The sequence below is a fragment of the Silurus aristotelis genome, assembly GCF_946808225.1.
Source record: "Silurus aristotelis genome assembly, chromosome: 16".
NCBI classification, from domain to species: Eukaryota; Metazoa; Chordata; class Actinopteri; order Siluriformes; family Siluridae; genus Silurus; species Silurus aristotelis.
This window is the reverse complement of record NC_139589.1, coordinates 20,496,865-20,521,239: the sequence shown is the minus strand read 5'-3', so window position 1 is coordinate 20,521,239 and position 24,375 is coordinate 20,496,865. Positions and strand designations below refer to the sequence as shown.

General features: G+C 38.7%; 1 protein-coding gene across 2 annotated transcripts; it reads left to right on the top strand.

Annotated features, from left to right (window-relative positions):
- The first annotated feature begins 2,024 nt into the window (after positions 1–2,024).
- man1b1a (mannosidase, alpha, class 1B, member 1a) lies at positions 2,025–23,474 on the top strand. 2 transcript variants are annotated; one of them, XR_014537147.1, is made up of 15 exons: positions 2,025–2,325; positions 4,037–4,149; positions 9,913–10,021; positions 10,733–10,899; positions 11,153–11,289; positions 11,847–11,941; positions 13,963–14,154; positions 14,258–14,406; positions 14,594–14,782; positions 14,989–15,179; positions 18,112–18,229; positions 18,473–18,667; positions 19,518–19,649; positions 21,926–22,994; positions 23,064–23,474. XR_014537147.1 is itself a non-coding variant. In XM_083564114.1 (14 exons), exons 2-14 carry the CDS (start codon positions 4,057–4,059, stop codon positions 22,130–22,132), a joined length of 1,974 nt encoding a protein of 657 aa, XP_083420240.1. In that variant the 5' UTR covers positions 2,030–2,325; positions 4,037–4,056; the 3' UTR covers positions 22,133–23,474. The 2 variants fall into 2 exon arrangements, 1 of the variants encoding a protein (XP_083420240.1); XM_083564114.1 differs by having other exon boundaries at positions 2,030–2,325; positions 21,926–23,474.
- Positions 23,475–24,375: the final 901 nt, after the last annotated feature.

Below are 24,375 nucleotides of genomic sequence, written 5' to 3'. Positions count from 1 at the left end.
TGTTCAGTAGTATTGAGATCAGAGCTCTATAGCAGGCCACTCAAGATCTTCCTCTTCAAAGCATGTAAACCAGATCTTAATGGAGTTTGCTTTGTGCATACAGTAGGGGAAATAATTGTTAGATCCCCTGCTGATTTTGTAAATTTACCCTCTTACAAAGAAATGAACAGTCTAGAGTTTTTATGGTAGGTTTATTTGATCAAGTGAAATAAGCATTTGGTCCTGTACCAACCAGCAAGAATTCTGACTCCCAAACACCCAAATAAGTTCTGTCCCTTTAAAAAAGAACTTCTAATATCAACTCATTATGTGTATAAAAGACCACCGTCACAGAATCAACTTTTTCCATTCAAACCTCACTACCACTATGGGCAAGACTAAAGAGCCATCAAAGGACATCAGGGACACGATTGCAGACCTGCACAAGGCTGGAATGGGCTACAAGACCATCAGCAAGAAGGTTGGTGAGAAAGAGTCCACTCTTGGTGAGATAATTTGAAAATAAAAGAAATACAAGATAAATCAATCGCCCTCGCTTTGGAGCTCCATGCTATATCTCACCTAATGGGGTGAGGGTTTAGCCCAGAATTACACGGGAGGAGCTGGATAGTCTCCAAATAAAACCATTGGTAACACACCGAGGCTCCTCTGCTTAAGAATACACATTAACAGACCCATCTGAAGTTTGCTAATGAACACCTGAATGATTCAGAGAAGGCTTGGGAGAATGTGTTGTGGTCAGATGGGACCAAAATTGAGCTCTTTGGCATCAACTCGACTCGCCAAACATTGAAGAGGAAACATTCTGCTTTGGGGCTGTTTCTCTGGGAGTACAGGAAAACTTCACCACATGAACGGTAGAATTTTGAATGAGCACCTTCGGGCCTCAGCCAGAACACTGAAGATGGGTCATGGATGGGTCTTCCAGCATGAAGGTGACCAAAAACGTACAGCCAAGGCAACGATCTGATGGTCTTTTAGCCCATTCCAGCCTTGTGCAGGTCCACAAATGTGTCCCTGATGTGCTTTGACAGCTTTTCCAATGGTGGTGGAGAAAGACCCCCCACTTTAGAGCCAATTTCTCGTTGCTTTGATCAAATTGCAAAATCTTCGGTACATTCATTAAATGATTGTGTACAATTGCCTGCTGTTTATTACATTATCTGTTGATTATGTCATGTTGATCAAAATATATTATTCTGGTCACACCTGAATCGTCTTAACCCCCAAAACATCTCAGCATCAGTTCATTGTATAAGTCATTGAATGCAAAATGGTTAAACCGGTTGTCATCATCTGTCAAGTGTAAATTTCTATTAAACTTTTTGTTTTTGGTAAATGTCTTGAATTGATGAATTGTGCAGATGAATCTTGAATGTCAATAATGAAGTAGAATGTAGGGCATCAGATCAACCAGTGATCAACTAGTCCTCTAAAATAGGTCAAAGGTGAGTCTCGTGAACCTTCATTTGGCGACAGAAAGAGCAAAACACAGAATTACAATTTGTAAAAATAGATGAACAACCAAGAAACTAACAAACGCTAGTACAGTACAGTAAAAGTGTCAATCCCGTCCGGTCTCTTGCAATCAATATAAATCAAATATACCATCAAATAAATACTCATACTGTATATACCATACAGAAGAAATTCAGCCTTGTGCATTTTCAATCACTGTAATCCAAACCGTAGTTTACATCAGGAAATACTAAATCCGTACAGTCTTACTGACAACATGACTAAGCATTTTGACGATCTTGTTTCTAAACAATAACAAAAGGACTTGTCGTTCGGATGGCAATGATTTGTTAATTGACACAAAGACTTATTTTTAAGAGATGAACTATGGATTTTGAGAAAAGTACAGGCTTTTGCAAAGAAATACAACGTGTTGTGATGTTTGTACAAGTTTTTTGTTTTTAAATGCACTTACTAGATACCAAATTATTAAGGATGTGACCAGGCGTCCGTATACTTTTGGGTTCAGCCTAGTATAGGGGTCGGGTTCAATTATATGCCTCTCTATCCCCTCGCGGTCACGTGACACAACCCGAAAGCGGATATGTAAACAGTGCCCTTTTTTGGCGTATTCGTTGAATGTGAGCAAGCCTGTCATATATATAGATTTAAATTATTATTACTATTATTAGAATTATGATTATAGCATGTCGGTAAATATAAGATGCTGGTTAGCTTGCAGTGCTAGGTTGTAATGCTAGCTTGTTAGCCAGCTGGCTAGCAAGACTGCAGGGAGCAGAATGGAGTGGATGAGTGAACGCTAAAGGCTCCTCCACGCACCGCGCCGCCTTTTACACAGATTCCCAGGTACCGTGTTTCACCCACGTGTTCAGTGCAGCTGATGGATGTCAGGGTTGTTTGCTTGGTGGACTTTGATCTGATCATAAGCATTTTCTTGTTTTGTTTTGTTTTGTTTTCTCCCCCTGATCTGTTTGTATGTGTTCGGATTTTTGTTCTCTTCTATACCCAACACCACATACTTGGATGTTTTCTGACATTTCCATTCTCACACCATAATCTCTCAGGCTTCTCTTTCTATTCTCCTACAGTAGGTTCAGTGGATCCTGCTGAAATCTCCATTTTGATTGGTCAAAAGGTGCTTCTACAACAGTATTATTTACAATAAGTCTAGCTGCAATGCTTAAATACTGCTTGAAATAATAATAATAAAAAATATCTACACCAATCAGGCATTACATTATGACCACCTTGCCTAATATTGTGGTGATCTACCTTATGCTCCTCTTGTGCATCAATGAGCCTCAGCCGTCCATCACCCTGTCGCCGGTTTACCACTGTTCCTTTCTTGGAGCACTTTTGATAGACACTGACCACTGCAGACCGAAAACATCTCACAAGAACTGCAGTTTTAGAGATGCTCTGACCTCTGACATCACTTTAGGTCTAGACGTCTAGACGTTAATTTGTGCATGGGGCATTCACATGCTGGGACAGGTTTGGGTTTTCTAGTTGAAGTGAATGGAAAAATTACATTTGTTGAAAAATTCAAATGCTGCGGCATTCAATGACGATTGTGTTCCTTCAACTTTCTGGTAGAAAAGCTGCATATGGCTGAAAAAGTCAGATGTCCAAATACTGTTGTCTATATAGAGTTTATGCCTAAATAATACAATTATTTCAGACTCATTAAAGGCTGACTGCTTTCCTTGATCGTGATCAACCGTCTGTTCATGATCCCATGATGGTAAATGACTACGGTCTGTTGTTAGACTTTTTTTTAATTTTTACTGTAACATCTTCCCTTAGCAGGAATAACAGCTGTACACTCTCTTGGCATGCTGACAGTTCATTGCCATGCCTCTTGTAAAACGTGCCGGAGGTGTTCTTCACCAGTTGGAAATTTTTTTCTAACTTTGAGATCCAGTTCATCCCAGAGCAGTTCAATAGGATTTAGGTGCAGCGACTGGGCAGGTCATTTCATGATAACACTTACAGAGTTTGGACGTATGCTTTAGGTCATAGCCTACTTGTATTGAGAAGTCAGTTTCAATGAGCCGTATATGTCCAGATGTTGCATGGATGTTGCATGGATGTTGCATGGTGCTGAAGAATGGAATGGCAGCCATGTTGGTTCAGGATTCCTTTCACCCCGAATAAGTCTCGAACTTTCCCTGCTCCAAAACAAGCCAAAACAATTACACTTTCTGCTCGATGTTTGACTGTAGGGGAGGCAGTGTGCTAACATCTTCTCTTCTGTTCTCCGTCTCACATATGTTCTTCTGTTAAAGCCACATTTGTAGTCATCAGTCCAAAAAAAACCTTCGTCCAGTAATTCACTGTAGAATTCTGCGAGTTTTTGCCTTTAAACTACTCCGCATGCATCTCAAAAACTTTTCTCAATACCCACTGAATCTTTTCCATTTCACAGTTTCAGAGCTGGTCATAAATCTAATGTAATAGAAACTCTTTAACGGCTCACTTTATTTGGAGCTTAACTGTCCAGTGAAATAATGAGGCTCCACCTCATTGTGTCCTTTATCCTTTTTTCTGTTTTCAGCTCAAAACTGGTGCGGAGGAATGTATTCAACACAGAGGAAGGACTTTTTCTCAGTGACACTGGGAGAACGCAGCTACAATAATGGAAAGCACCGGAGGCAGTCCTGCTGGAGGGTGAGCATCAGAATGACTTTGCCTCGGTGTCAGCACCTGATCATTCTGTCAGGTATTTTGGGTTAATTATCAAAGCATGATGATCGCTCACACTCCTTTGCAAGAACAACCAGGATTTACAGAAAGTTAAGAATTTTAAAAAAGTTTTAAAATTGTATCTTTAGCTTAGATCGGGGGCCCCCCCACTTTTCGGTGAGGGCCACATCATTTTTCCTTTCTTTAATGGAGGTCTGGGAAGGTCTGTACCAGAAAATGACATGGACCGTAGTGACTACCATTAGGGGTGTATCGGTACACGTATTCGTAGCGGAACTTTTCGTTACAGGACTTTCGGTTCGGTGCACATATGTTATGAAAGCAATCTTTTTTACGTGCAGAACAGTAACTGAGTTGGTTAGTAATCATGAGTTCCCTCACAAACATATTAAGGGCCTCAAGTTTGTTTAGTCACTGCCTTACACTTTGAGCGAGATCATTGCTCAGTCCAGAAATACGATTTGTTGTTTAGTGATTATTTTGCGTTTTTTTTTATCCAGCTTCAAGAATTTCTCTTAAAAGGAGAAAATCCCGACAATTTTACATATCGAAGGAATGAATGAATGAAGGATGGAAGGAATGAAGACATTTTTTAAAGTATGCTGAAATAAATAGAACAGCTAAGTAGAACATATCTGTAGTAAATTATATATTCAATATAAAAAAACACACTTATATACACGTCTGTATTATCCAGATCGGGTTTAACAAATGTAAAATATGTTTATTTAATTTTTCCATTTATTTAATTTGATATAATCAATTTAATTTGTGCCAATTTAATCGATTACTCAATTTAGTCAATATAATAAAAAAGTGTATTACATGAATTTGATTTATTTTGTTTGATATATATATATATATATATATATATATATATATTTATCAAATATTCTAAAAAAAAAAATAATAATAATAATAAATTATATATATTATATAAACCAAGCAGGCATTTTATTCAAATTGCTCAAATAAAACTGTTGATGTTCACAAATGTAAATAATATTAAACTGCGCTAATAAGAAACGTTTTGTGTTTCTTTCCCTCGACTATACCGATATTGAACAGAACCGTGATTTCTGTGTACAGTTACACTCCTAACTACCCGTATTATTGCAGAGATTTTATGATTTTACATGCATTTATTACGCCTAATAATGCAAGATCCGTTTATTATTTTGTTATGCACTGGGCAAACGAATGAACAATACTCTCTGAGATATATATCACCTTTTCCATTACCATCATAATGACATTTTATTTCATATTCATTGCTGTTGAAACCAAAACAGTGAAACAAACTGAAATATCCGTCCCGTGCAGGTCTCTAGTTTGTATTAACTGGCACAAAGACATAGGCATCTATGGATTGGACATATTTTCCAAGTACACTGGAAGTGTAAAAAAAACATGATTTGACGACAGCATTAATCTGTTTATCAAACTTGAGCCCTGAGTCAAACAGAACACCAAGATTTTTTGCATATGGAGTAACATAAGAGCTTAAGATGCCGAGGTCTAAATTGCTAAAATCATAAAAATCACTTGGACTAAACAGTAAGACTTCAGTTTTGTTTTCGTTTAAGGATAAAAAATTATCGGAAAGCCAAGTTTTCACTTCATGAAAGCAAGACAAAAGAACCTCTAAGGAGCTTGGATCACTGTGTTTAAAGGGGAGATACAGTTGGGTGTCGTCAGCGTATAAATGAAATGATACTCCATGTCTGGAAAAAATGGAACCCAATGGCAACAAATACAGTGAGGAAAATAAGTATTTGAACACCCTGCTATTTTGCAAGTTCTCCCACTTAGAAATCATGGAGGGGTCTGAAATTGTCATCGTAGGTGCATGTCCACTGTGAGAGACATAATCTAAAAAAAAAAAATCCAGAAATTACAATGTATGATTTTTTAACAATTTATTTGTATGATACAGCTGCAAATAAGTATTTGAACACCTGAGAAAGTCAATGTTAATATTTGGTACAGTAGCCTTTGTTTGACGTCAAACGTTTCCTGTAGATTTTCACCAGGTTTGCACACACTGCAGGAGGGATTTTGGCCCACTCCTCCACACAGATCTTCTCTAGATCAGTCAGGATTCTGGCCTGTCGCTGAGAAACACAGAGTTTGAGCTCCCTCCAAAGATTCTCTATTGGGTTTAGGTCTGGAGACTGGCTAGGCCACGCCAGAACCTTGATATGCTTCCCACAGAGCCACTCCTTGGTTATCCTGGCTGTGTGCTTCAGGTCATTGTCATGTTGGAAGACCCAGCCTTGACCCATCTTTAATGCTCTAACTGAGGGAAGGAGGTTGTTCCCCAAAATCTCGCAATACATGGCCCCGGTCATCCTCTCCTTAATACAGTGCAGTCGCCCTGTCCCATGTGCAGAAAAACACTCCCAAAGCATGATGCTACCACCCCCATGCTTCACAGTAGGGATGGTGTTCTTGGGATGGTACTCATCATTCTTCTTCCTCCAAACACGTTTAGTGAAATTATGACCCAAAAGATCTATTTTGGTCTCATCTGACCACATGACTTTCTCCCATGACTCCTCTGGATCATCCAAATGGTCATTGGCAAACTTAAGACGTGCCTGGACATATGCTGGTTTAAGCAGGGGAACCTTCCGTGCCATGCATTATTTCAAACCATGACGTCTTAGTGTATTACCAACAGTAACCTTGGAAACGGTGGTCCCAGCTCTTTTCAGGTCATTGACCAGCTCCTCCCATGTAGTTCTGGGTTGATTTCTCACCTTCCTTAGGACCATTGAGACCCCACAAGGTGAGATCTTGCATGGAGCCCCAGTCCGAGGGAGATTGACAGTCATGTTTAGCTTCTTCCATTTTCTAATGATTGCTCCAACAGTGGACCTTTTTTCACCAAACTGCTTGGCAATTTCCCCGTAGCCCTTTCCAGCCTTGTGGAGGTGTACAATTTTGTCTCTAGTGTCTTTGGACAGCTCTTTGGTCTTGGCCATGTTAGTAATTGGATTCTTACTGATTGTATGGGGTGGACAGGTGTCTTTATGCAGCTAACGACCTCAAACAGGTGCATCTTATTTAGGATAATAAATGTAGTGGAGGTGGACATTTTAAAGGCAGACTAACAGGTCTTTGAGGGTCAGATTTCTAGCTGATAGACAGGTGTTCAAATACTTATTTGCAGCTGTATCATACAAATAAATAGTTTAAAAATCATATATTGTGATTTCTGGATTTTTTTTTTTAGATTATGTCTCTCACAGTGGACATGCACCTACGATGACAATTTCAGACCCCTCCATGATTTCTAAGTGGGAGAACTTGCAAAATAGCAGGGTGTTCAAATACTTATTTTCCTCACTGTATAGGGAGAACAGTGTTGGGGACAGGATGGATCCCTGAGGAACACCACAGGAAAGACATGCAGTAGAGGAGGTATGTTGGCCAATTCGGACAGAAAACAACCTATTAGTTAAAAAAGACTGAAACCACTTCAAAACGATACCCTGAAAGCCTAAAAGACTTTCCAGTCGAGAGAGAAGAATAGAGTGATCAACCATGTCAAAAGCAGAGCTGAGGTCTAAAAGGACCAGAGCTACAGCGCTTCCGTTATCTGTAGCCAACATAATATCATTGGTAACTTTCAGTAGAGCAGATTCAGTACTGTGCAATTTTCTAAAACCTGATTGAAATGAATCATAAAATGAGTTAGACTCAAGAAAAGAGTTTAGTTGGGTGAATACAGCCTTTTCTAAAATTTTAGAAATGAAAGGGAGATTAGAAATTGGCCTAAAATTAGCAAGGTCAGACACGTTAAGATTTGGTTTCTTCAAAAGTGGAGTTACAGAAGCATGTTTTAGGCAGTCAGGGACCGTGCCAGTACTCAAACACATATTAATAAAAAACACTAGTTCAGGGCCTATAGTGTCAGCAACTTGTTTAACAAAATGTGAAGGAATACTATCATATGGGCAGAAGGTAGGTTTCAGATGAGCAATAATATCTTTACAAGTCTGAAGAGATATAGGACAAAACCTGTTCCAAGTAGAGGAGCACCCAGTAATTTCAGATAAATAATGCAAAGCAGGTGATAGTTGTGGCCGGGACTTGGTTATTTTCTCAGTAAAAAATGTTAAGAAGTTTTCACATAAAAAATCAGACACATCTGGAAAAGCATCAACAACTGGATTTAAAACAGCATCAACAGTTGAATATAACACTTGAGGTCTATGATGATTTTTGGAAATAGTCTCTGACAGGAATTTAAATTTTGCATACTTAATAGCTTTCTGAAATGTAGATAGGGAGTCCTTTAAAATTTCATAAGACACCTGCAGCCTGTCCTTGCGCCATTTGCGTTCTGCTCGTCTACAGATTCGTCTAAGTGCACGAATAGAGTCGTTAAACCAAGGTGGTGATTTTTTGACCATGAACTCCATGAAACTCCATGAAAACCATTAACTCTTTGTCATGTTCCCGAAAACTATTCCCAGACATATTTTCTGCAGTGTGGAGTTTCTATTAGCTCCCAGAAAGCTCATTATTATAATGTGATAAGAGTGGGCAAGGAAACTTTGTTGATTAGTACTGTCTGTTCGAATTATCCAGTCTTACGCTCTCCATCCGATTTCACTATTTCCCACTGATTGCGTTCATTTTTCCGTCTAGACACCTGATTGCATATTATGTTGTTATAGTCTCATATCTTATAACAGTTATCACACATTCCGCCCAATGTTCGAATTAGACATTCGTTTAAAATTGTGATTTTGACTGGCCTTAATGGAGGCAAATTATATACTCTGTAATCATCATCTTCAGAATTATTAGCACCCTTGAACAGGATGAAAAAATATATATATTTAGATATAAAAATTATCGCCTGGACAGTTTAACACTGCAAATAAAAGAGGAATTATAAAATAACAACATAAAAAAAAACACTTTTTGATGAGGTTAGAGAACAAAAAGCAAGGAATCTGAGAACCTTTAGATAGAATAAGGAGTTTGTTCACATCCTTCATTGTTCAGGCTTGAGGGTTTTGCTATGCAGCTCACACCACAGGTTTTCAAAGAGGTCAACAGACTGGAATGGCCGAGTTAAAAGCTTGGCTCTGTGATTATTGAGGCGTTCTGTGTGTATTTTGGATTATTGTCCTGCGGAAAATATTCCACTATGACCCAAAACTTCATTGCAGAGGCAGTCGTTTAAGTCCATGATGATGCCTTGTATTTTAAAAAGGAGGCCCCAACATTGCATTTCCTACAGAGAACATTTAGTAAAGTAGTGAAGATTCAGTGAAAACAAAATTCTTTTTTTTTTTTTTTTTCTTTAAAATATCATGTCTTCACTGTGGATGGAGAAAAGCTTCCAGACAAGCTCTACAATTGTCCTACAATTAACCCCAACAGTGTTCATGGGTTATGGGTAGTTTCAAGCCTGTGGCTGTTTTGTATGAAAGTCAGCATATATTACGTGGCTGAACAGTAAAAACAAATAAGAACATGCTATAATTACCTACAATCAGAGGAATTAGAGTGGTGCCAATAATTATGACACAGGCAGTTTTAAGGGTTAACATATTGTTTTTTTTTTATTACAAATGTACCTTCATTATAGATACAGTATCTCTCTTATCAGGTTGAGATTAAGATAATTGAATAATTTTTTCCAAGGGTGCCAATAATTTGGGCATAAATGTGTATGTTTTAAAACATCTCTATTCGTGTTTTCAGAAATGGAAGCAGTTTTCCCGTCTGCAGCGCAGTCTCATACTGTCTCTCTTCTGCATTCTGTTCATCGGAGGGATCTTCTCATACCCCAGCCTCTCTGAGCAATGGACAGGTGAGTGTTTTTAGAAAGAAAATGGTAATCATGTTTAGACTCACATGAATAGCGTAACACATCCAATCTGGCTTTGCTCAGCTCAAGTCAAGCGAGGTGGCTTGTATTGTTGTTTTAACCATATACAGTACGGTACGCTTGGGCTACTGTTGGCCAAAGGAGGAGAAGAAGAGGGAAAAGACGTCTACAGAGACAGCAGGGAAAGGAGAAGTGGAGGAGAGCGGAGGTTTGGGTGGGCACTTTAAATGTTGGTACTATGACTGGTAAAGGGAGAGAGGGAGATGATATGATGGAGAGCAGAAAGGTAGATATGTTGTCTGTCAGCAGACTAAGTGGAAAGGGAGTAAGGCCAGGAACATTGAAAGAGGGTTTAAACTGTTCTATCATGGTGTGGATGGAAAGAGAAATGGTGGAGGGGTGATTCTGAAGGAAGAGTACAGTAAGTGTAGTGGAGGTGAAGAGAGTTTCTGAAAGAGTGATGAACGTGAAGCTGGAAGTTAAAGGCGTGATGATAAATGTAATCAGTGCTTATGCTTCACAAGTGGGTTGTGAGATGGAGGAAAAGGAAAAATTCTAGAGTGAGTTAGATGAAGTGAAGAGTGGAGTGGGTGGAGAAAAGTTGCAGAAGGGTATCTGCAAGAGTGAAAGAGAAAAATTATAGCATATAAATGACTTATAATTTATTATTCTGTTCTCTTGCCTTCACTTCAGATCTGTTTGAAGGATCACTGCATGATGTTAGAGATGACCTGCAGAAACGGGGTTTCCAACCGTTCCCACCTGGTCAGATACTAAAACCAGTACCTGAGGTCATAAACAAGGAGTCTTCTGAGCCACAGAAACTGAATACCTTCGTCCTTCCCAATGCTCCAGCTCTGGTCAGTTGCTTGTCTGGAAATAAGATCATAGGACAATCCAGGATTGTTATATAAAGGAAGACTTTCAAAAAGCTGATAATTTTAAGTGCATGCATACAGACAAATAATAATAATAACTAGATGTCATAATTATGATATCAGAGTGAGAAAAGCTTCCCTGGGTTCATGTGGGTTTTCCCTGGTGGATTTTTGTGACTCAAAATGACAAAGCAAGTCACATGATTGTGAAACCTGTGTGCTTTGTCTACTACAGAAGAAACCTCCAAGCAAACGTGGTCCTCCAGGCCTGCAGAAACGATTAAATGTGTCTGACTGGCAGGTGAAGGGCGGACAGGAAGCAGCCGGCCGAAGAGAAGAAGTGCAGGAGGATGAAACTCAGACTGTCATTAGGTATAATATCGGTGCAAAAAAAATACACTTAATACATTGCAGTCTTTTTATTAACAACTGCTATACTTTGAATGGAACGGATCAGCATAAGTATGAAGTACGGCACATTTTACCTTCGTGTTTGGATGTTGTTTGAACATAATTGTGCTGGATTAGTAGAGTGTAGTTCCGTTTTTGTCCCATTAGCAATGTGCTTATTTAAATAACAGTGCTTCTAATGCAATTTGTGATCCTCTTCCTTTTTTTCAGGTTGGAGTCATTTTGCATTCACTGCCATCACTGCATAGAGACTTAAAATGCATTAAAGGCCATTAAGCTAATGAATAATGTGACAACCATAAAAAGGCACTACTAAGTAAAGTTATAAATTCCTTTTCATGGACTTAGATTCGATTAATTTGTTCAACTCTCCAGAACGGGCCAAGAGCAGCCCTAATACAGACACTTAAAATGCTTAGAAATGCTTTAAATGCTTGATTTATTTCATTTATTTACGTCCCTTTTTATTCCCCTTAACGTTTATCGGCACTGTCCGTTATTTGCCGTCGCCTGAACAGCTGGCGAGGGGCCATGATCGAAGCCGTGCAGGACGCCGAGCCACAGGAGGCAGCAGGAGCCACGGAGGTCGGGGAAGCCGTCCCTTTGCAAATAGGTAGGAACGTTTCACCTTGCACCTGCATCCTCATGTGGAAACTGAGAAGTGGGAGCTCAGTGGTTCAGACATTGTTCAAGTTCGTGTCCCAGAAACACCATTCTGCCAATGCTGGGTCCTTAAACGAGGCCCTTAACCTTCAAATACTCAGTATAAATGAGACACTCGTAAGTGGATCTAGATAAGGGTCCACAGGATAAGGGTCCACAGGATAAGGGTCCACAGGATAAGGGTCCACAGGGTGTCAAATATCATTAAGGTAAATGTAAGTGTTATTGAGGTAAATGTAAGTACACCTGACTGTTCAGTAATGATGACCGCATTACCATTATAGTCCATTTTTCTTTTACTGTTATTTTACAGTTTTGTCCCAGAAGAGTTTTTTTTTTTATTATTTATAGTCATTTTCAAAGCCTATATTTTATGTATACGAGTTGCTAACAAAAAGTTTAGAAACGAATTATGCTAACTGGTGCTATTCTGAACACGTGCATTACTATGTCTACGATTTTATCATGGACAGCAAGTTAGAGCAAAGAGCAAACGTGAAATTCTGCATAATAAATACAATTTTTTTTATTAATTAATTTTTTTATTTAAAAGTTTCACATCTGCATCATTCATATCCAGTGTTGGGCAGTAACGCGTTACAGTATTAGTTACTGTCAAAAGTAACGCGTTACTGCCCAACACTGGATATGAATGATGCAGATGATACTTTTAAAAATAAAGTAACTTCGTTACCGTTACCGTATGGTGATATATTCAGTTTGTGTTGGTCTGACTTTAATAAAATAGTGTTTAAAAATGACTTTGTGTTTAAGTCAGTTTTGTGTTTGTATAGACCATATCGCATAAAAGGGCATTAATGGGAACATTAAAGAAGGTTCTTTAAAAAAAGTAACAAAAAAGTTACTTTTAACAGTAACGCATTACTTTTTAGTGTAAGTAATCAACAAAGTAACGGAGTTACTTTTTGAATGAAGTAACGAGTAACTGTAACTAGTTACTATTTTTTAGTAACGAGCACAACACTGTTCATATGTTTGTTTGCTTAAAGTAGATCCTATCCAAAATGTTCTAGTTTGTTGCATATAAACAAAAGAAATGTTCATGCGTTTTTATTTATTTATTTATTGGTCATCACTTCAAATATTAGTTTAGTTCTGCTCTTTTGACTCAGTTTGGTCCTTGCACTTCATTTTAACATCTTAAATAATATACAAAACAAAAGATTATCACGCAATTCAAACCCAACCAGGACCCACGGGAGCAGAATAGTCCGTTCTGTGTGGGTGGTGGCGATTGCATACACTTTTTCATGTCACCAGTTAGCGAGTCTGTGTAGATTTCAGTTTGTGCATGCAGAAGACAAAAGTACTTTCCCCTGGGCGTCCTGTGTTACCTCGCGACACAAGGAGGAGAAGCAGCTTGAATTGACTGGCTTTAATCTTTTAGAGGAAACACCTATTTGGTGAAAACTGGGAAACTAAATCGAACCAAACTGCAAATTAGAATCAGCCAATGCTCTAAATTAGTGTGAAAATGCGGCTTTTCTTTTGCTGATTTTTTTCTCATGTTATGTCTATTTGGTGGCATATTGATTTTATTTAGTCTGAGAAGCGCACTGTTGTTTTGGTTCGTACTCCACTTTGATTGCTTTGTAGTTTCTTACCAGAACAAACAGAACTAAGAAGGGAAATAGTTTGATTTATATACATAATTTTTTTTTGCCTGTTAGCTGAATTTCATTTAATTGGTTATAATTCTTTTGTGCATATTTTTTTGTGTAATTCTGAAATGTTCATTGAAAATCAAAAATGTTCATTCCAGACATTGGTTTATATTATAGCTATTATATATTATAGCAATTAAATTGGTTTATATTATAGTTTTATATATGTATTACTACATGACCCACCTGATGCTGCTATACAGTATATTTACTTCAGGTGCCCATATACTACACAATTATATGACATCATTCTTTTTAAAAACCATGACTGGATGTCCATTTTTAGTCCCAGTGAACCCAGTGGATCGAGCAGAAGCTGTCAGAGAAGCTTTCAAGCATGCGTGGAAAGGCTATAAAGCTTTCGCCTGGGGTCATGATGAGCTGAAGCCTGTCTCGAAGACATACAGGGAGTGGTTCGGTTTGGGTCTGACCCTTATCGATGCGCTCGACACCATGTGGATTCTCGGCTTGAAAGATGGTAATACCGTAGCAGTCGCTTTAAAAGAGTCAGTATGTCTTTTATAAAAGTCTTTTATGATTAATAATCCAATCTTCTGTGTTTTTCTGTTTCGTTCTCACAGAGTTTGAGGAAGCTAAGAAATGGGTCGAGACGGAGTTATCATTCTCTAAGAACGTCGATGTGAATCTTTTCGAGAGTACAATCCGCATTCTCGGAGGCCTCCTGAGCACTTATAACCTTACAGGAGACACGCTGTTCCTGGACAAGGCTGTCAGTAGTTCAAACATACCTCCAATGCTTTTTTTTTTTGCCCCTCAGCTTTTCTAGATCTCGCAGTGAAAGGACAGTCAGCATTTGTATCAGAACAAAGATTTTAAGGTCATTTAGGGTAATTTAACACGAGTGCTTTATTGGAGTGTATGTGCGCTTACGCCGCAAATTCTTTCTCTTCCTTTAGAAAGATATCGGTTCTAGATTGATGCCTGCCTTCAAGACTGCGTCCAAGATCCCTTTTTCTGACGTGAACATCGGTAAAGGCACTGCGCACCCACCACGCTGGACCACAGACAGCACCGTTGCCGAGGTCACCAGCATTCAGCTGGAGTTTCGGGAGCTCAGCAGACTCACCCAGGACCCACAATATCAGGTGCTGACATCAGTTCTGATTGGTCAAAATTAATTTCATATGCTACAACAGCAGCTTCGATAGTTCACCTCGTTTTGTTTTATTTCTTATATAATAAATAACTGGATGATTGTTTAGTTTTTTTATATTAGTATTGATCATAATGATGCTTGTTTGAAACACTGTTATTTTTGTTGGTGTTGTGTATGTTGTGTGATTGTGCTCAGAATGCAGTGGATGAGGTGGCGAGGCTGGTTCACAAGCTCGATGGGAAGCGCGATGGACTGGTGCCCATGTTTATCAACACAAGCAGCGGCAAGTTTACGCACCGAGGAGTGTTTACTCTGGGAGCTCGCGCTGACAGCTACTATGAATACCTGCTCAAACAGTGGCTACAGGGAGGGAAAAAGGACGTCACGTGAGTGGTGTTTTGGGATTATTTTTGGGTGGATGGGTGGGAGATGTAATCTCTGATATCTGCTGAAAGAACCGTTGGTCTAAATTTTATCTGGTTAAGGAAGTCTGCTAAATACATAAAATCATATCTATCTATCTATCTATCTATCTATCTATCTATCTATCTATCTATCTATCTATCTATCTATCTATCTATCTATCTATCTATCTATCTATCTATCTATCTATCTATCTATCTATCTATCTATCTATCTATCTATCTATCTATCTATCTATCTAGAAATGAAACTTGTATATATTTCAGAGTAGTCAGTGTGCAAATGCATAGCAGTTTAGATTTACTGTCCTTTAAAAAATAACTCCTCATACAACATTATTGTCAAAATAACTGGCAACAAAAGTAAGTACACCCTACTATAAGTGATGACAGCTGTACATCACTTTACCATGCAAAGCCATGTTCTGTTCATCATGCTTATGTTTTTGTCTGCTTGACAAGACCATACAAATTTGTGTATCTTGTATTAGAGCAGTTAAACTCTACGAGGATTTAGGAAATGAGAATTGTTGCTTTCCACAAAGATGGCCGAGGCTAAAAGAAGATTGGTAACACCCTCAAACTGAGTTACAATACAGTGGCTGGGGTCATACAGAGGTTTTGCAAGACAGGTTCCACTGGGAACAGGCCTCGCAAGGGTCGATCAAAGAAGTTGAGTCCTCAGGCAGTTTTCCAACATAATAATGACCCTAGACACATCGCCAAGATCACAACTGCCTTGTTGAAGGTGAAAGTAATGAAGTCGCAAAGTATGTCTTCAGACCTGAACCCTATTAGGCACCTGTGGGGCTCCTCAAGTGGAAGGAGGAGAAGCGCCATGTTTCTAACATCCAGCAGCTCTGTGATGTCATTATGGAGGAGTGAAAGAGAATCCCAGCAACAACCTGTGCAGCTCCGGTGAATTCCATGCCCAGGAGGATTAAGGCAGTGCTGGATAACATTGGTGCTCACACAAAATATTGACACTTTCCGCACACTTTTTATATGTTTAATTAGGGTGTACTCACTTTTGTTCCCAGCTATCTAAAAATATAAAGGCTGTATGTTGAGTTATTTTTAGAGGAGAATAAATCTGTCTACTGTGTACATCCAAGTTTCATTTCTACAGTATTGTCTCTTGAGAAGATATACTAAAATGGTTGCTGAAATGTGAGGGGTGCACTCACTTTTGTGAGACACTATACATAAAGTGCGAAATAACGATACATATCTAGCTTGAATTTTTTTCAAAATCTAATCTCTAATATCCAGAGAGCTATAAAATGTAATAGTGTGACTGAGGAATCGGTCCACATTTTCTCGCTTCTTAGACCTAAACGAATGTTCTGGAACAGTCAGATCCTTCTCTTTATTCCTTATTTCCTACTTCCCTGTATCTGACCCCAAAATGCTGTGCTCTATGGAATTGTGAACGTCTGTCTATCTGCCAGTGTCTGTCTGTCTGACTGTCTGGCTTGCAGCCTCTGATAAGAACGCCTAGCTGCTTGCATGCCTTTCCTCTCTTTGCTTTTTACCTGGTAATGATTGGCCTCCTGCCAGTGCATACATAAGACTAAGTTGCTGCTAAATGCTGGTCTACCTCAGCGCTGTGCACTTTTTAAATCCTTTCTTTAAAAATATTTAAGAAAAATATTTTCAATTTAATGGTTAAAAAAAATAAATAATTCTTTGCAATTAACGTAACACATATAAGCATTTCTTCACATTTTCCTTGTACTGAAAAAAGAAAAAACGTTTAGTTAAAATTAATTTCGACTGAAACTCTAAGAGTAAAGAATATCCAAATATGTAACGAATTAAACGTTAAACAGTACACGAAAGAAAATTGTGATCGCTAGTATGATCGCTATCTCCACATGCTAGCTTTAATAGTGGAATGTATTCATCCCAGGCATGGATGGAAGAGATCCTGTCTGGAAGATTTACATACTTGCCAAATTTAATAGAAAAAAAAAAGAAATTGTCCCTTTAGGCAATTTTTTGGTTTTGTTAGTTGTAATGCAGCATCTTTATTGACCTGATCGAATTTCATGTCACGTGCATGGAGAGGTTCAATCAGCGACTTCTAGTGTATATTTTAGGGATGTGCGTCTCCATAACTAAAGCTATGCGATTCGGTGCATTGCCAAAGATATGATACATTAAAGATGTATCATGAAGCAGCTACCGATGCGATACGATTCACCCCTATTACTATGCAGTGCGATCTGATTTTGAATCGATTTAATACGATGCAATAGAAAAAATTACGCTAGGCAATTTAATATTACATAATATATTCATATATATATATAATATATTTAACAGATATGGCTAACACATGGCACTTAAAAAAAAAAAAAAAAAAAAAAAAAGGCCTTTGTAGTGCAAAAAATGACGAAAAATTAAACCAGACACTGTTTTTTTTTTTCTTTTTCTCCACAAAGATGCAGCTCTACCTCTGTTAATCTGTATTCAATATGGCTCTCAGGACAGGCCTCGGTCTCCGTAGTGTTGGGACATTTTCATGTAGCAGCAGCCATGCTGAGAGATAATCTACATTTAAAAGATTGGTGACAAATTATTGGTCTCTTTGTAAATAATAAAAGTATAGCGCATCTACTAATAATTATATATAAATAAATTGTTTTGACCGATGCAAATATGTTCAAAACGATGCATGTTAACTTTTATGCTGAGTCAGTGACTTTATCCCTAGTATACAGTGCACTGCATAAGGAACCCCTCCTAACTTGAACTTTCCCACCTTTCAGAGTGTTGCAACTCAAAAACCTCATATGTGCCATATATGTTTTAATATTTAAAAGCATATATTGCTGGTTTTAAGGTTTAAAAGCATATATTGCCCTCTATGATAAGTAATGTGTGTGTACAGGTTACTGGAGGACTACCTTCAAGCCATTGATGGAGTAAAGAAAAATCTCCTTAAACAGACAGCCAGTAAGCACACCTTTGTGGGAGAGCTGTCTCACGGACGCCTCAACCCCAAAATGGTGAGAGATTAACAGAAACCTGGCATGTCCAGGCTTTTGTTTTGATTACGTCCCACATTTAGAGATAATCTGCAAGCCAGCGGCGTTTGGGACATCTGTGTATTTAATCCCGAGATTTGGATTTTGGGTTCCCAATGACTTCTGTGGAATTGGATTACTTATGAGGATAAAGATTGCTGTATCTGTGACCTGCTGGAACCTCCTGTGTTTTTATTTTTCGTGTTTTTTTTTTTTCTCGCCCAGGATCATTTGGTGTGTTTTCTTCCGGGCACACTGGCTCTGGGAGCGCATAACGGCCTGCCAGATGACCACATGGATCTGGCCGTGCAGCTGATGGAGACCTGCTATCAGATGTATGCACAGATGGAGACGGGCCTGAGTCCTGAGATCGCCCATTTTAACCTGTACAGCCTCAGCGGTCGTGATATAGATGTCAAAGTAAAGTCTTCAGCATTTTTTTTTTCATTGAAGGCTTTTATTTTTCAACTGAACATATCCATTATATATTATCTGATATGCATACACCGACCAGGCATAACATAATGACTGGTGAAGTGAATAACACAAATTATCTCTTTTTAATGGAACTGCTCAATCACATTATCATTTAGACTTAAATATTTGATGAGGTGAGATTTTCTGTGAGAGTTTTTTTGAAAGAGTGGCAGTGCTTCCTTGCACCATTTTGACCTGTTTTTCTAAAATCACAACAGAATGAAACAGAAAATTTACTAGCAGGAATGACTATTAATACTGTAGACACTATACACCAATCAGGCATAACTTGATGACCACTAACCGGTGAAGTAAATATCACTGATTATCTCTTCATCATGACACCTGTTAGTGTGTGGGATATATTAGGCAGCAAGTGAACATTTTGTCCTCAAAGTTGACGTGTTAGAAGCATGAAGCAGAAGAATATCTAGATGACTGGGTCAGAGCGTCTCCAAAACTGCAGCTCTTGTGGGATGTTCCAGGTCTGCAGTCGTCAGTTTCTATCAAAAGTGCTCCAATTAAGGAACAGTGTTGAACCTGGTACAGGGTGATGCTTATTAATGCACGGTGGTGAGCGAAGGCTGGTCCGTATGGTCCGATCCAACAGACGAGCTTCTGTAGCTCACATTATTGAAGAAGTTAATGCTCAAAGGTTCAGGACTGTTTTAGCAGCAAAAGGGGGACCAACACAATATTAGGCAGGTGGTCGTAATGTTATGCGTGATCGGTGAGGGTAAAGTTATGCCTGGTCGGTGTATATTGGACACTGTGTATCTGTGTGTTTGTCTAGCCGGCCGACAGACACAACCTCCTGAGACCTGAGACGGTAGAGAGTCTGTTCTACCTGTACAGATTCACCCAGGACAGGAAATATAGAGACTGGGGCTGGCAAATTCTAGAGAGCTTTAACAAGTACACCAGGGTAAGTTTTAAACTCTGAGCCCTCAGCTTTCTGACATGTCCTTTCTTTTTGGGAAAGGAAAAAAAAATCTCTTCCAGTGGTTTTGTTCGAGCAGTACTCTTTGCAAGGAGAGTTTGCAGACTCCGCCTGAGTGGAATCAGTGGGGATCTTTTCCGCTTTCTTCATCTGCGGTATGGTCACTGAAATCCGTTTCTAACATAAAGCCACACTGACAGCCAATTCTAAAAGATTTTCATTTAAATGTAAATGAAAAGAAACAAAATCAGCAGTGTTCCCAAGACAACAAGGCGGGTGCGAGTCCATTGTGTCACTAAAATAGATTTAGAAAATGTGCATGCAGATCATTTCTAATCAGTGTGACCGATATTTTATCCTCACCCCGAGTTAATCTAGGATTTTTGGAACAGCCTTTCACCACACTTAATACTCTTTACTCTTATACTCCTAGAACTTGTATTTCTTTCTTCCTCATGTCATCTCAGGGAGTTTTTCACTTTTTTACGGTCCAATCACATCTGATTTTACTCATTATAGCTGTACGTATAAGTTTGTATTTACCGTTGTGAACAACCGTTTTGTTTCCGATATCTATTGTCAAAAGTGGTATAAAATGCATTTCTGCTTTGTGAATATTGTGATTATTGCTCATCCTGTTTGCTGAAGACGGCTGGCTGACAGAGCTTTTTAGACTTCCATTACGGTGACAGCCTCGTCACTGAGCATGAGAGAGAACAGAGGGTCAGGATGGGAACCAACCAGAAATGAGCTTCTCCCCCAATCCCCCCTTTATTTATTTATTTATTTTCCGTTTCTTAGGTGCCAAGGTGTTTTCTGAGATTCGTCTCGACTCAAAATATGTACCATTTTGGAAAATGGATCCATTTCTGCAGGCGTATTATGAGTAAAGGAGTGTTAAAACCACCAGTGGTGGACAAAGTACACAGACCATGTACTTGAGTTAAAGTAGAGATACAGTAGGTAAAAATATGACTCCAGCAACGTAAAAGTGCTCCCTTTAAAATTTCACTTGAGTAAAAGTACAAAAGTATTTGCCTACAAATGATTTCTTATGGCTATAATTAGGGATGAACCGAATATTCGGGCACCGAAAATTTTCGGCCGAAAATGGCCCAAAAGTGCATTTTCGGTTTTCGGCCGAAAGACTTTGATCACCGAAACAACACGGCCGAAACAGTTTGTTGTGATGACGCAAACAGAAACCGCGGTCTGCACGTGCATGTCTAAAGCAACATGTCTGCGGTGTGGACGTATCTCAGTATATCTGAGAAAGACCCACGGATAGCGATTTACAAAACATGTAATACCGAAATTTTAATAGGTTGTGCGTCTGTAAAAACTTTCTCCACGTCGGGTTTAATTTATCACCTGAAATCCAAACATCCCGATCGCTATGCTGAATATGAGAGAAACGCAAACGTACAGAAAAGCAAAACCCCTCCGAGCACGCGCACTCCGTCTGTGGCGGACGTTTTTGAAAAGGCAGGAAGTTTCCCAGTGATAGTGTTGTATTGTATCTTTAAGCAGTTGCACTTGTTCTGAATGCACTTTGTTTTTATGAAAGAACATATTTAATTTTACAACCTTTCAGCAGGCCAGAGGGCCTTAAATTATTATTTAATGTACACATTTAAGTTAAACATTTAAGTTTGAATTTTAATTTATTTTATCCTGTGCATTGTTGCAATGTGCTATAAATAAATATTTTTTATAATTTGTAATTGATTTATTCTTTGAAACTTTAATATTAATTTATGCAATTGAAATGCCTTGATTTTAGTAAGTTTAGTACACAATCATAGCCATAAATGCAGTGGTAATAATAATTGGCATAATTTCTTTCGGTGTTTCGGTTTTCGGCCTTGCTTTCCTCTTTTTCGGTTTTCGGTTTCGGCCAAGAATTTTTCATTTCGGTGCATCCCCAGCTATAATGTTCCTATTGTCAAGACTCAGTTCATGTAAAGACTCTAATGTGACTCTTAGCAACACCAATCTATTAATAGAATGATATTAAAGAGTCAAACACTAATTGATATCTGTTAAAATGATCATTTACCCAAAACCTCCTTTTCAACCACTTCAAAATAATCACGCAAATGAGGCCACGGGTGATGTGGCAAATCAAATTCAGAAGTTCAATCATTTATTCGTCTCAAAATCTTCTGCTTGCTATACATTCATTCAGGTTTATTTAAAAATACATCAGTTGTAATAAAGGTTACTGAATTGTTATAACATTTCCTGCTTTTTTTTTTTAGGTCCCCAGCGGAGGCTACACGTCCATCGGGAACGTACGTGATGCGGTCAATCCCAACCCCAAAGACAAGATGGAGAGCTTCTTCCTCGGAGAGACCCTGAAGTACCTCTTCCTACTGTTCTCAGATGATCCTGAGCTGATCAGTTTGGATAAGTACGTGTTCAACACTGAGGCTCATCCTCTCCCTATCTGGCCGTCTGCATCATGACCTGCTCTGGAGTTCTAGAAGCTGAAGCTTCTGGGAGAATCCTGCAGAGCTCTTTATCTGGAACAGGGAGCAAATGGAGATTCAGAGCTGTTTTCTTCGGGGTCTTGTTCTACGGTGGTGAACGAAACACGAATCGACTGGAAGCTCAAAATGGTTAACCATGTTTGATGTAACGGTTTTGTAACCATTCACACGCTCATTATTAGAGTTAAAAAATGCTCAATGTGCACTATTTCTGCTTGTCGTCCACATTTTAAGGTTGATCTTATTTGCATAAGACAGCTCAGAATTAATGCTGTAAAAACAGAAGCCGTTTTTTTTTTTTTACGTGAAATGAAGTACCAATGGTTTTTTTTGGTTTATTTGTTGTATTTTTTTTTTCAACCTTCTCATATTGACGCACGTGAGGTTTTGCATTTCGTCATGATGATGTGACAAGCTCTTAAACAGGGGGACCTCGAAACGCATTTCTGAGTGTTACATTTATGAGATACAGGAGGAATTTAGGGCCTGCGTGAAATAGCGAGCCGTTTGTTTTTAAGAGTTATATTTTATTTGATGGCTCTGAGGCCCGGGAGATTTTATTTGTTTCTGTTCACTTCATCTGACAGCTTTAGCACTTTAGTAAAAGCCCACGACTTGATTTACTAACGTTCCCTCCGGAGCCTCCTGAGCTACGGCGGAGCTTTGTGTCGCGATCCGCAACTCTGCCAGCTGTGAGACGAAACCCGAGGTAGACTTTCAAGCCATGACAAACCCACCACCCCCACCCAAAACCTTTTCCTTTTTTTTTTTTTTAATGATTTAAAGGAGCCGTTTGTAATTTCGGATTCTGCTGCCGAATGTGATCAGAATTGCAATGGCAACATTGACAAGCTGCACAAGGCTTCGGTTATATTTCGGTGTTCTCACGTCTCTGCATGTCATGCAGGTCATGAGGAATATGTATATGCGTTGAACACATTAACGATTATGTTTCATTGATAGCTACTGGAAACAAAGCAGCTTTTTTTCTTAAAATCACCATTTTCCAGCTGTGTCATGTTCACGAGAAATCCATTGTCACTGAGAACAAACACGTTGATGTTTCAGTTTAGGCAAAGACTCCGCTTGGCTAGTTAGCAGTTTACAAGGTGATGAGCAGGATGGTGTAGACAGCAGAAGATACTTGGACAATAAAGCATTTAGCAGAGTGTACAGACTGAAAGAGTAAAGCACTGCTGCATCACTATTATAAATTTTTCTCACAAAATAAGTGTTGCTTGCCACTCATGATCACGTGGAAATTATAATAATAAATATCCATGTACAGGAGCACTATATTAACGTTACCTACACAAAACCACTGTGTATCTCTGCTTTATTTCTTTAAACAAAAACCTGCACATGCTAAACTTTTTTTTTTTTTTTTACTTTATTATGCAGTTAGAACTGAAATTAGCACCAAGTAAGCACTAAGTCTAATATTTAATTAAACTTGGGCAGAACGGATGGCCCTATAGTTCTTTATCATCTCTTGAATGCAGGTTAATGTGTACCTAGATGGATCTGAGACAAAGGGAAATGGATCACTGCCCACTTTACAGCCTCACATCCTTCCTAATTCAATTTAATTGGCTTTTTCTCCTTGCTGTAGTAGCCTGTTGCGAGAAAATAAAATCCTTCCCTGATGGATGTTTCTAAAACTGAAAAAAAAAAAAAAGATATCCCTTTAACAGCGCTAGGTTATATTTAGTCGAATTTAACCAGCAAGGTGTAGAAATAGAACTAACTGATAGAGTAGAGGAGAAAAACAAACCCTACCTGGTTTAGACAAACAGCTTTTGCCTGTAGAACAACGCATTCACCCGTGTTGTCGAGGTATACATGTGTGAGCTACACTTACCCATAATCCTGATCTGTGATTCTTGACACAATTATCCAGAAATATAAATTAAGCATAAATGGGTGAGGAGAACAGCTGATTTGTTGACACTGGGGGTGGAGCCCCCAGTGGGGGTTTCAGGGCCGGAAAACTTCATAGAGAAGCCTGAAATTATTATTTGCAAGGCAATGTGGATACTAAAACCATAGCACTCAATGCAGGGGCTCGTGAAAAATAACTAGGGGTCTATTTTCTTTTGTTTGTTTCTTTTTTTTTTTTTTTTTGAGTTCTTATATTTATAAGCCTGTTTGGCTGGTCCCTTAAAATGACTGGATTTTAATCCAAAATTATAAAAATAACAAAAAAGCAAAATAATGAT